At 45.4% G+C, this 13690-nt stretch overlaps 1 protein-coding gene across 2 annotated transcripts; it reads left to right on the forward strand.

Moving 5' to 3' along the window:
- The first annotated feature begins 85 nt into the window (after positions 1–85).
- On the forward strand, positions 86–13486 carry CFAP20 (cilia and flagella associated protein 20). Of its 2 annotated transcripts, XM_086689305.1 has the most exons (7): positions 86–197; positions 312–431; positions 9758–9837; positions 10546–10657; positions 11919–12107; positions 12456–12566; positions 13048–13486. In XM_086689305.1, exons 2-7 carry the CDS (start codon positions 348–350, stop codon positions 13051–13053), a joined length of 582 nt encoding a protein of 193 aa, XP_086545431.1. In that variant the 5' UTR covers positions 86–197; positions 312–347; the 3' UTR covers positions 13054–13486. The 2 variants fall into 2 exon arrangements, with proteins under 2 accessions (XP_086545431.1, XP_025776561.1); XM_025920776.2 differs by having other exon boundaries at positions 104–431.
- The last annotated feature ends 204 nt before the right edge of the window (positions 13487–13690 follow it).

Genomic DNA, 13690 nt, shown 5'->3' on the forward strand with positions numbered 1-13690 from the left:
GACAGGAAGTCCGTGATCCTTGTGGCAGGATTGGGTCCCGCATGCTCAGGGGGCGGGTCAAGTGGGCGGAGGTATCCATTTTACACAGCGGACTGCCCGCCGCCTCCATTTAAGGCGGGGAGAGGAGCGCGGGCAGCAGTTGCTGTGGTTTCCCAGTTGAGGTTGCTTGTTTCTTTTGGGAGCAGAAACTCGTGGAGGTAGTGTCTTGCGACCGATTTTACCCGCGAGGGACTACAGATCAGGCGATCAGGAGCGCAGCCCGACCAGGCCCAGCCCTTACTTTCCCTTCACCACTTGGTGCCCATATCTAGGTCGGCTCCGGCGCGGCTGAGAAGGCCGCGGGCGAGATGTTCAAAAACACGTTCCAGAGCGGCTTCCTCTCCATCCTCTACAGCATTGGCAGCAAACCCCTGCAGATCTGGGACAAAAAGGTCAGGAGTTGGGGACAGCCGCTGGGCGGGGTGCAGGGGCCGCGCGTCCCCTCCTCGTCCGGAGGCTGGGGACGGGGTGGTGGGTAGTTGTGTAGAGTTGGGGCCTAGGAGTAGGGGAGGCCGGGCGGGCGCTGCTGTGACCTGTCCCCAGGCTGGCGTGACTGAGGTGCAAGGTAGGGGCGTCGTGTAAGCAGTTGGGGGTGCGTGTGGGGTGGGCGTGGCTGGGGTTTAAGTGTCCAGAGGCCATGGTGTGGTTATGACAGTGGTCCCTCTCCGCAGTCTTGATTTGCTCAGTCGGTTCCTCAGAAGCCTCGGTTTCCCAGTTTATACAGTGGGATAGATAGTACCTGTGTCATAGCGTGAAATGCATAAACTTACTTGAGGTTGCTTTGGGAGCATGCAGATGAAGGAAGCTGCTGTTCACTGATTTCACAAATATTTACTGATACCCTGTTTTGTGCCAGGCACTGTGCTGGGCACAAGACACAGAGCTTTTGTTCCAGGCATCCTTATAGAGGCACAGCCAGAAGGCAGTTATGTTTGGATTTCATTCATTTGCTCCTTTCCTTACAGTGATCTCAAACAAGGGAGAATTCGGGTGGCCTTTGGCACCTGCTCCACATTCAGTGCTACTTGGGGCTGAACTGTGCCTTCTGTGCTTGATTTCTACATCAGGAAAATTGCAAAATGGTGATAAAGTTTTGTGTGGGTTAATAAGTTCAGAGCCAAGTACAAGCCTCGTTATTTTTATTTAGGTCTCCCCTGGATAATACTTTCACTGACCCCAGGAGATGATGACCTTGTCCACTTTTTGGAGATGTGGGGTAGGGGGGCATGTATGTCTAGAAGGCTGTGCGTTGGTCTGCGTTTTATTAGTTGGTTATTTCATTGCTCACGTGAATTCCTAGTCCGCTGTACCCTTTTTTAGGATAAGTTCAGGTAGGCAGTCTCTTGTGGAAGACAGGTGATTTTCTCAGGGGAGAATGGAGAGAAGTGGTATGTTGGATGGTATTTAATAGAGATAAATGTGGAATAATCTAAGTAAGCAGGTTATGGGTAACGAAGCCAAGAATCTTGGATTTCATCTCAGAACAGCTCTTTGTCTTCCTTATCTGCAAATGAGCGTTTGGGGCCACACAGCGATTGATAGAGAACACCGAGAGGCTTCTGCCGGTCAGGACTAGGGAATTCTGCATTTTGAGAGCAGCTTTGAGAGTGCTGTGTTCTTCATGTCATTTTTATAATAGTTGGCAGATCTGAATATAATGAGTTGCTTGGGCCCTATGCGCATGTGAAACATCGAAGTCTCCTCTTTTCACTATGCTTCTGTCCGCAAGCCTAGTCTCACACCAGGAGTATTACACAGGAAAGCAGTTTCTTAGTTTTGTTCCCTACGTTATTGAGGTTTTCAGTTCCATGGTTCTGTTCACATTGGAATAAACACTGAAACCTCTGAAACTGCATCTCTACAAAGAGAACGTGGTGTGAATGTACCTGGGAACTTTGTAAGGACGATGGCTGCCCACCTGTGGCTGGGCTTAGTTATGGGCTGTCAGGAGGCATGGAGGCAGTAACCTTGTGTGCTAGCTGAACGTGCAGTTACAACAAAAAGGTCAACGTAAGGCTCTTGAAATAGAGAACGGGACCTGATCTAGGAGAGGTTTCTAGAGCAGGCCAGAGAACTCAGTAACACTGAAAGACTTGCAGTGGTAGGAACGCTTCAGCGTTTCGATGAGGTGAAACTTACCAGAGTTGTCCATTTTGACCTTTCTGGGCTTGATCTTTTTGTGTGTGTTTTATTTTTCAAATGCAGCTTTTTGGCCAGTCAATATGTTTACACATGGAATATAAAAGCAGAGTAACCATGGTGCACTGTGTCCCTTAACAACGCCGCTAGAGGTCGGATGGTACCCTAATGACATAAACACGTGTGAAAACATTATTAGAACACCTGGCAGGGTTACTTGGAGTAAATTAAACAGACCTTCTGGCAAAGAAAACATTTAGAATAACACTCATTTTAAGCAAAATTCTTATAATAGTAAAAGTTAATTATATTTCTACTTTTTGTATTTTTTTAAGTTTATTTATTTTAAGAGAGAGAGAGCGAGAGAGCGTGTGGGAGTGGCAGAGAGAGAAGGAGAAAGAGAGAGAATCCCAAGCAGACTCTGCACTGTCAGCATGGCTCCCTACATGGGGCTTGAACCCACAAACTTTGACATCATGACCTGAGCCAAAATTGAAAGTCAGATGCTTAACCGAGTGAGCCACCCAGGTGTCCTTCTACTTTCTGTGTTTGTTTGTGTATAATGTTTATTTTTGAGAGAGAGAGAGAGAGTGTGTGAGCTGGGGAGGGGCAGAGAGAGGGAGACACAATCCGAAGCAGGTTCCAGGCTCTAAGCTGTCAGTACAGAGCCCGACGTGGGGCTCGAACTCACAAACCGCAAGATCATGAGCTGAGCCAAAGTCAAATACTTTTTGTATTTAGACTGAAATGGGTTTAGGGGTGAATCTTTTCCCCTGGGGCAAGGGAAGGAAAGGGAAAGGATAAGTTTGGGGTCAGATCCATAGGCTTTGTTGCATGTGTGCCTTTTCTTAGCTATATTAAAGTCCTCAGGAAGTGTTGGGAATCCAATTCAGTTGGGGAAACACTGGGAATTGATATACTTATCAAAGTATTGAGCAACAGTTAAATCACAGGCATTGTGTAGATCTGGGGAGATAAAAAGCTAGAAGACATTTTCCCTGCTCTTAGGGAGTAAGGCAAAGTTGTAGTAAAGGTAAAGTTCGATGGAGGGAGGGATAGACCATCCACATTTATCTAGAAACGACCCTGAACTCTGCCAGTAGTATATGGCTATTTTTGTTACTATTGTGATTTCACAAACTTTACTATTCTCCTTCCTGAGTTTATGGAGAAGAATTTCTATAATTTGTTTTTTGTAAAGAGTAATCTTGGAAAAATTAAGTTTGGCTTCTGTTTGGGCTCTGTGTCTCCTTATGAGTGTGAAGAGTGAATGCCATATTCACACTAGTGAATTGACAGGCTCCATTTTTGTGGGTGTGCTTACTAACATCTGTAACATCTGCATTTATCAGACCCTCTTTGAAGTTCATAGCTCCTGCCGCCCATCTCTTCCTTCAAATCTCAACTTAAACATTGTTACATTGGGAGCTTAAGTTAGGTCTCCTGTGTATTCCTGTGGCCCTCTACTTCACACTGTATGGCAGTTGCCTATTTATTGTGTATTTCCCACTAGACTACAAGTTCCTTTAGGGGAAGAAAACTTTTTTACCTTGAAACCCCAGGGCTGGAGTTGGGACAGTGTGGATGTGCGCCCTGGCTCTGTCCTATGTCCTGTCTTGTGTAACCTTGGGCAAGCACTTACCTGCCGAGTTTTCTTATTTTGTAATGATGCCACCTCCTTCCATGATTATGGAGATTAAATGAAGGTTTATATAAAATGCTTGGCAACAGAGTTATGGCATACAGTATTAAATAGGGCAGCAAACCCAGGAATTTGCTCAAGAGTAAATAAGTTTATAATTGATGCCTAGGAATAGGAAATACAGTAAAGCCAGACTTCTGAAATTAGAATAATTTAGTCATTGTAGCATGGCTTTCCCAGTCCAAAACCCTTAACGTGACTCTAAGGGCACACAGCACATGGTGGGGTGCCTGCTTAACCAATTCTCCAGGCTTGCACTCCCCCCCCCACCCCCCACCGGGTTCCCCTCTTAGACCTCCTACTGAACTGAAGGAGGTTGTGTTCTCTCACCTTCAGGCCTTTGTACCTGTCCCTCTGCTGGGACCCACCCCACCACCTCTGTTAGTCTCCAGGTTGTAGCACAAAGGCACTTCATCAGATTAAGTGAGTCTATATCCACTTGCCCCTCCAGGTTAAGTTCATTTATACCCCCTTATAGAGCCTCTACTTCCTTTTTATCATACCCATCGTTCTTGAAATTCATTCTTGAAATTAGCTTCTTAAAATTTGTATTCCTTGCTACACTGCAAGCCTCCTGATAAAGACCTCTGTCTTTATCAAACCAACAGCTTAGGAGAAATTAGGGGTTTCTTAATGTTTCCTTAACTTCTGGAACCAGCAAATATTTCATTTATTAAAGGACTTTTATGTTTAATGTCGATATCACTTCTGGTTTGTAAAGAAAATACCAGAAGGTTCTGTTTCCACTTATGCCTGTGTAAAACATAAAATTTTCATATTTCAAAATATGTTTAATATCCTAAAAGTCTACTAGATGAGAATGTTAGTTCATACAAGTTTCTCTGTCTTTCTCACCTCTCACCTTGTCTTTCAGCTGCCGCTGATCCTCGCCTATTCTAAAACTAAATATTAGAAGCAGACTTTTTGTGGTTGTTGCTGGATAGTATTAGATTCCTTCCCTGTTCCTAATTTTAAAAATGAATAATCTCTCTCCAGAAAAGGAGTTTCCACACCCTCATTTTTAATTATCTTGGTACATGTTAAACTGCTGCGTTCCCGGTAGTAGGATCGAGGGCATTGGACATGAAGGTAGTATAGCTGGGTTTTTTTCCAGACTTTTACTGGATCAGCCTGATGATGTTTATTATTCTGAGTAATAGCTTTTACTATAATTGGGCGAAGGCATGGGTTTGAGTTACACTTGCCCTTGCAAGGCATTGCTAGGAAGAGACTGGTTAGCACTGCACTTAATTGCCTTTACTGTAACTAAAGGGTTGTTTGTATATGCCCAGAGTTTCCCGTGTGCTATCTGGAGAGTCCCTGTTAAGTGCAGCAAAGGGAAAGGAGCTTTGACCCATCGGAGCCTGCAAGGCCCAGGCCTTGAGACAGAGCTATGCCCAGCTCTCCCCACAGAGGTCTCCCTCTGCCTGTTTTCTGACTTACATCCCGGCCCCTAGCTACAGGCGAAACTTTCCTGCCGACATGTACAGCTCTAATGGCTTAATGTAAATTGGAACATGTGTCATTATTAAGACTAGGATGCCAGATGGCTGAGGGCTCAGCTGTCTGCCAGGATAAGTGGGTGGAGCCAGAAAAATGAAAGGTGGGGGTAGAGAATGGATACAACTCATGTGTTATTTTTAAAACACTTGAAGAAATATGGAGACTTGGCTAGCTTTCTCCCTATCCCAGTAGTACTTTTTTCCCCTCAGCTTGACCTTCCTCCCTGGAGCTTACATTGAAAAAAAAGAAAAAGAAAAGAAAATCAGTGTTCTTTATTAGTTGCCCCAGTGACCATGGAAAGCCTGGAAGAGTGATTGCAAGAAGGGCTTGAAGGTTCCTTTCCTGGTGTCCACAGAGGCTGAGAACCTTTTTGATTTGTTGTAGCCAGTAACCTGGGTTCTGCAGCTCCCAAAGTACCTCCATCTCATAGCTTTGGGGGTGGAGGGAGGGTGGAGATAGGGAGTTCGTGAAAAAAAAAGTAAGATTAGCTTTGTTTATTTTTTGGAGGAATAAAACACTTGTAACCTACACCTTGATAGCGGGACTGTGTCATGAAGTAAAAAAGAATGAAAAAGTCAGAAACAATTGGCACTGTCTCATTTAGAGAGGGAAGTAAGATAAAACCTATTTCCACCGTAAGCAATAAATACTGACCAGTTCACTTTATCTTCATTTCAAAGCCAGGCCTGCTTAGTGTCCTCTGAACTGGAAGGAGCTAAGGAAAGGAAGTCAGTGCTTTCTGAGGTCGTGTATCTTGTTGTATGTGTTTGTCAGAAGCAGGACTGAGGAGGGGGTTGCTTCCTGCAAGACCTTTACAATTTAAAACAGTGACGGCCAGACTGCCAAGGTGGTTGAGAAGCCTTGTCCCAAATTGTCCACCCCGCTTTTCCCTTGATCCTAGTTTTAGAGCCTAAAGAGGTTTGGGGAGGTGTCCTTTAAGTGCTCATCTCTCTGATTAATTGCACCCCCCGCCCCACCCCTCTTTCCCAGTGAGTTTCGATTTGCAGCCCTTAAATAAAGGAGAAGAATCATAATTCACTAACCAATCAACTTAATTTGATTTCAGAACTCTGGCAGTTGGTGATAGGAGAATACTTAAAACTCCAGAGAGACCGGTGGGCATTCCTTTGAAAAAGCTGCCTTTTTTCCTGGTTCTCCTGGTTTATGGACTACGTTACTTAATTTTGTAAGACCGAAGTCCTGGAGTGTGGTGGTTGATGTGTTGCTGAGAGAAATTTCTCTGTAGGAAGTTTTTGAAAGTCCAGCTAAAAATGAGCTTGCCTCTGGGGCAGAGGCAGAAGAATACACAAAGTCTGTTTTGGCTTCCAGTCTGTTGGCTTCTGCGTGCTTTGTAAGGCATTGTTTTCTTCTGTATAAAGACTTGAATAGTAGCATTTGCTGGAGTGAAGTCATCTGCTAGAAACTTTGAGATGGGCAGAAGCAAATTTCCTAACATTTCCTCCCTGTGGAATCTGGCCGAGCTTTCTGGAGCCGAGAGAACATTCTCCCTGTGCTCTGAGAGACCTTTGGGGATGTAAGGTTCGAAGCCATGCTTTTAAGCAATATTGGATAAATTGCAACAAGTTGCCTTTTAGCAATAATTAATTGATACTTCCAGGTTAACCATGTCGATTGTTGCATTGTGTATCCTTTAAAGAAAGAATGAAGTTATAAAGAATAATTAGTTGTATGTTATCAAATTAGTGTTTGCATCTTGTTGGAATACCAGCCCCTCTTAGCAACATGACTACATCACGTTATTTGGAAATAATTTCGCATTTGATTCCTCCTTCACCAGCAAGTCCGTCTGTTTTCCACAGCAGCTGTGGGCTAGCAGATCGAGGAGGAATATTGCCATTTGGTCCCGAGTGTTTATGTGGGGAATGAGGTGGGCCGCGTTGGCATGTGCTACACAGACCCAAGCCTTTGTGCTCTTAATCTCCCTGGGAAAGAGGCCCAGAACTCGAAGCAGGAGGGCAGCGGTGTCGCCAGCTTTGTTTGAGGGGCACTTCAATGTGACGTTTGTGTCTTAAGAACCCAAGAAATGCTGCATTGGCAGAGATCTGGGGCCCATCCACCCTGCGTTCTGTCTCTGATAATGGGCACCAAAGGCTGATTTGTGGGAAAGCATTCCTCATGCTGGCAGCCTCCCTGGCTTTGTGATAGACCCCAGTCTCTCTGGCTTCCTATAATAGTCCATGGTGGATATGTTATCCAGGAGTTTTTTTTAAATCCTCCTTGAATCTATTCACCCTTGCCAACTCTCAGGGTGACAAATTCCAGAAGTCAGCAAATATTTGAATGCTTAGTTTATGCCTCACATAGTACTAAGCTTTGTAGAAGATGCAAATGATGCTTACTACTTGATCCCTACCCTTGAGCTTATACTTTTGTAAGGAGACAAGACTCAGTTACATCTCGCAGAAAAAGATAGGCAGTGATATCAAATGTCCCATGGGAACACCAAGCACACCTCAAGTGGATCAAATTCACAGTACCAGAGGTCAGAGACTGATGCCTAAAAACAAAATGCCGTATTATTAATAATCCATTTTGAAAAAACAACTCTCAGTCAGACTTGACACTGTGTTCTCTCTTTATATGCAAGTCTACTGGAAAGCCAAAGGATTGAGTCAATATGACATGTCAATACAGCCATTTTCACTATGCCTGGAAAAAGGTCACATGCTTTAGGTGTATCCTGTACCAAATCTTTTTTTTTTTAATTTTTTTTTTCAACGTTTATTTATTTTTGGGACAGAGAGAGACAGAGCATGAACGGGGGAGGGGCAGAGAGAGAGGGAGACACAGAATCGGAAACAGGCTCCAGGCTCTGAGCCATCAGCCCAGAGCCCGACGCGGGGCTCGAACTCACGGACCGCGAGATCGTGACCTGGCTGAAGTCGGAGGCTCAACCGACTGTGCCACCCAGGCGCCCCTCCTGTACCAAATCTTGTTGATGTTTTTCATGTGTTAATACATTCAGCCCTAATAGTCCAGCCCTGTGTCAAAAATGCCTTTGCGTTTCTCTGCTGTGTCCATATTAGGTGCTTAAGCGCTCATTGCTTGAAGGTAATTGTGCTTTCCTGAATATTTTAAGAGGGGAAATCCATATTGAATATTGATCTCTCTTCATATTGTACCTCCTACATATGCAGCAGACGACACAGAACCATGTAGGATGAAGTGCTAAATTACATGGTCTAGGCTACATGAGCCAGACAGACAAATCAGAAAGAAGAGAGGTTGGTGTGGGCTGAAACGCTGAAGAAGGGTTTTGTGTGCAGCACCGATGAGACTTGAATTCTTTAAAAATTTGAAATTTAGGGAAAAAATAAGGAAGCAGGAAGTAGGAGCATTGTAATAAGCAGTGTAGAAGATAAAAATGATGCTTGATACTGGGGAGTAGTGCTCTCATTTTCTGGTTGCTGCCCTCCCAGTGGAGGTGCCCTTCCAATGGCACCCAGGATTGGGCCTTTTTTTTTTTTTTTTTTAAACATTTTTTATTCATTTTTGGGACAGAGAGAGACAGAGCATGAACGGGGGAGGGGCAGAGAGAGAGGGAGACACAGAATCGGAAACAGGCTCCAGGCTCTGAGCCATCAGCCCAGAGCCCGACGCGGGGCTCGAACTCACGCACCGCGAGATCGTGACCTGGCTGAAGTCGGACGCTTAACCGACTGCGCCACCCAGGCGCCCCCAGGATTGGGCCTTTTTGACCGAAGAAGTATATAAGACAGTGTGGAAAGCCTGGTCATTAATCCTGACTCTGTCACTTAGGGTCCTCATTTGCACTGCCCGGATGTCAGTGTCCACATGTGTAAAATACCACCTACCTTATGATTTTTGTTGTTAGGATTAAGTCAGAGAGTGTATATGAATGTTCCTAGTGCATAGTAGGCACTGAGTAAATGTTAGCTGAATCGAGTTGATTTCTTTTTCTTTTTTATGTTTATTTTTTGAGAGAGAAGGAGAGAAAGATTCACAAGTACACTCCATTCTGCCAGCACAGAACCCAACAGGGGGCTCGAACTCGCAAACTGAGATCATGACCTGAGCCAAAACCAAGAGTCAGACACTTAACTGACTGAGCCACCCAAGCGCCCCTCGAGTTGATTTCTTTGGGAAGAAATTTATCCTAATTTATAGATTGCCAAGTCACCTGCAATTCCTGTGGTGGCTGATGGGACCTTATATAGAGGTAATATCATGGCCTACTTACAGATGAGCTCAGTATACCGTGTCCCAAAGTTCTATGTTATGCCCCAAGAGCTACTGTGGTTTTCTTTAAATGGTCCCATTCAGCCTTCAAAATCTTAACAAAGTTGTTGCCAAATATTTCAGTCCTAATTGGTTTAATTTTCTTTGTTGTAGGTGCGGAATGGCCACATCAAAAGAATCACTGATAATGACATCCAGTCCCTGGTGCTAGAGATTGAAGGGACGAATGTCAGGTAGGTGGCCCCTCTGCTCACCCAGAGACCCGGTACACCAGGGAGGCAGTACGTCACAGAAGTTAATAAGCACAGACTGTGGCACCGAGCGCCTGGTGTGGATCCAGCTCACTGCTTACAGCTTACCTTGGACAAGTTACTTAACCCACAGGCCTTAGTTTCCTCATCTGTAAAATAGGGATAGTAACAGGACACCTTCCTTAGAGGGTTGTTGTGAAGATTAAGTAAGCAAATTGTGTATAAAGCACTTAAAGCCTGCTCAGCACATAGTAAGTGCTGTATGTTAGTTATATTATTATTAATAAGTAACCAAGGCTGTGGGTGTGGGCGGAGGGATGGCACCGGTCATAGTAGATGGCGTGTGCCACTGTGTGGCTCTCTGTGCCACAGTGGTCCTAGTTTACGTTTTCTATCACTTGATGCTTCTCTTAGACCAGAACTGAGTCTTCTCTCACTGGAGGAAATTCCTCAGATCGCTGGCCTGGCTTTGTTTTTCAGGTTATTTTTTTGTTGATGTCTAGCTCTGTGTTCAGCTTTTGTTTCAGAGTCCAGCGTTGTGTTTTCTTAAGCATCAGCTGATTCAAGGATTGAGGATTGGGTGAGGTATCTGGCTCTTTTAGATCTGCTTTCCAACTTACCTCTTGGACCGAGTGTTTTTGCTGTGTGTACCACAAGGGAAGTGCTTACCAGTGTCCCCTCTCTCTGCAGCACCACGTATATCACCTGTCCCGCAGACCCAAAAAAGACACTGGGGATTAAACTGCCCTTCCTTGTCATGATTATCAAAAATTTGAAGAAATACTTTACCTTTGAAGTACAGGTTAGTATATGCACATGAATGTGTACACTCTCAGCTATACCATAGGGATAGCTCATCAACTTGCAAGAAAAAAAATAGCTCTAGGAAAGTATCTTTAGTCTTTTGTATGTATTTTTAAAAACAAAATTTTTTTTTAATCTTTATTTATTTTTGAGAGAGAGACAGAGAGAGCAAGGGAGGAACAGAGAGAGGGGGAGACACAGAATCTGAAGCAGGCTCCAGGCTCCGAGCTGTCAGCACAGAGCCCGACACGGGGCTCGAACCCACGAACTGTGAGATCAGGACCTGAGCCGAAGTAGGAGGCTTAACCGACTGAGCCACCCACGCATCCCGTATTTTTTTTTTTTTTTTAATTTTTTTTTTAACGTTTATTTATTTTTGAGACAGAGACAGAGCATGAAAGGGGGAGGGTCAGAGAGAGAGGGAGACACAGAATCTGAAACAGGCTCCAGGCTCTGAGCAGTCAGCACAGAGCCTGACACGGGGCTTGAACTCACGGACTGTGAGATCGTGACCTGAGCTGAAGTCGGCCGCTTAACCGACTGAGCCACCCAGGCGCCCCCCCGTATTTTTTTTTTAAAGTTTATTTGTTTATCTTGAGAGAGAGAAAGCATGAGTCAGGGAGGGGAAGAGAGAGAGAATCCCAAGTAGGCCCTGCTCTGTCAGCACAGAGCCTGACGCAGGGCTCGAACCCAAGAACCGTGAGATCCTGACCAGAGCCAAAGTCTGACACTTAACTGACTGAGCCACCCAGGAGCCCCTGTATGTATTCTTTTCTGCTTCTACTACACACTTGATGCAGCCGTTATTATACGGCATAAATTTGGTATCAATTTGGTAGTCAAACTTTAATGGCACGTTTTTAAAGAAGCAGTAGGCACCTAGGAAGTCTGAACAACAGCTGTAAGTTTCAAAGCTTAAAGGTTAGAGTAGTGTCCATTTAATACTGGTTATTGTTGGTCTCTGTTCTAGTATTTTTGATTTTTGAAGTGGAAGAATGTTTATGAAATCTTCTATGGTCTGTGGGCCCTCGGGTGTGTCATGTGTCATAAGCAGCTGGTGTTGTCTTGGCAACGGACAAGATAAACTTGCTACTTCCGGGCCATCTGCATCCAGTGTGACCTGTATCTGGTCTGTGTATTCTCCCTTGGGTCTCAGCCTTGGGAAACTGGGCTGTGGGAGTTCAGGCCCTTGTCTTATACCCAGGTCGTTTGCTTCTTCCAAGGTAGAGTTCATGTGACTCTTTTTCTATATGTCATAGGTACTAGATGACAAGAATGTGCGTCGGCGGTTTCGGGCAAGTAACTACCAGAGCACCACCCGAGTCAAACCCTTCATCTGTACCATGCCCATGCGGCTGGATGATGGCTGGAACCAGATTCAGTTCAATCTGTCAGACTTCACACGGCGGGCATATGGCACAAATTACATCGAGACCCTGAGAGTGCAGGTGCTGGCTCCTTTTCTTGTGGAGTGCCAAATGGGAGAGGAGAGTGTGCTCTGCCTGTTCCTGGCTTGTGGCCCTGGTGACAGAACAGTGTGGGTTTTTGGCTAAGGTGCCCAAGTCACTCTCCAGAGGGCTCAGAGAGGTCCAGGCCATATTCAGGTGTCTGCTCAGATATAGTGGGAGAACACAGCAAGCAAAATATCCCTCTTGCCAGACTCCATTCCTAAGCCATGCTGAGGAGAGGCCAAAGAGATGAAGCTTTGACAGCCTCGTGGGAGGAACTCTAGGAGAATCAGGAAAAGAGGAAGGGCAATCCTATTTTGTCTCTTAAAATAAATCTTGCACCCACAGATCCACGCAAACTGTCGCATCCGACGTGTTTACTTCTCAGACAGACTCTACTCAGAAGATGAACTGCCGGCAGAGTTCAAATTATATCTCCCAGTTCAGAACAAAGCAAAGGTAAGCCAGCCTTCCTCGGAGGAAGGCCAGACGGTGAGTTGGGGGAGCTAGAAAGTGCTCTATTCTGAGTTGGGTTGCAGAGCCTCTCAGTGCTGACGTGGGGTCTGGAGTACCTTTCATTGTAAGATCTTGGGTCTTCTTCCAACATCAGCACTGAATCAGGATCGGTCCTGGGAAATGTTCTGTGACTGTTGTCTCCACCTCCACAAGGTGGTCCTGCCTCTCCCTGGGCGGCGTCCTGCTGCTTCCTGCTCACGGGCCTTCCTTGGAGAATATCTTCCATCCGAACAAATTCCTGTCAGCCCATCGGTCTCCTCTGACACAATGCTGGGTGCTTCTTCCATGCCTGCCTGCTGCTGACATTGCGCATTTCTGCACAGTCCAGTGTCCCCTCCAGTGTCACCAGAAAGGGGAAGGCGGGTCGGTGGCACTGACCATCTATTTTTCTGATTGCCTCTTCTCTTTGTTTCTTTTTCTCCAGCAATAACTAGAATGCAACTCAAGGGATGTCGGACCCTGGACATGGCTCTTAGTTTGAAAAGGAAACTAACTGGAGGACAATACAAAAAACAAATATTTCTATTAGTTTACTGTGCTGTGGTTCTTTTATCTACTACTTGGTGTCCTTTGTTGTGGACACCAGTGACCATGCCAGAATGCCATCCTCACGTTGCAAGTGCCGTGGGGGGTAGGCCGGGCTCTGGTGCACGAATGCTGGACTTTACCCAGCTGCCTGCCCCAGTGTGTGGAGACACATTTACCAGGAACTATAGAATTAAAGATGTTCCCTAAAGCAATTTCAGACCAATATTTCTTCCTACGGTTTATTCATTGTTTTATATATTATCTAAATATATGTATATGCTGTGTAATACTCATAATCTGGAAATGAATAAAATGCTATATTCTTGGTTTGTAAATTTGGGTTTTTTTGTTATTTTAGAAGGAGAGAGAACATGAGTGGGGCGGAGGAGGGGTGAGTCGAGGGGGAGGGGGAGAGACTCTTCAGCAAGCTCTGCACCCAGCGTGGAGCCCAATGTGGGATGTGATCCCACGACCCTCAGATCATGACCTGAGGCCGAAATCAAGGGTTGGAGGCTCCACCGACTGAGCCACCCAGGCAC

Source organism: Puma concolor, chromosome E2, assembly GCF_028749965.1.
Source record: "Puma concolor isolate L17-30 chromosome E2, mPumCon1.1.hap2, whole genome shotgun sequence".
Classification (NCBI taxonomy): domain Eukaryota; kingdom Metazoa; phylum Chordata; class Mammalia; order Carnivora; family Felidae; genus Puma; species Puma concolor.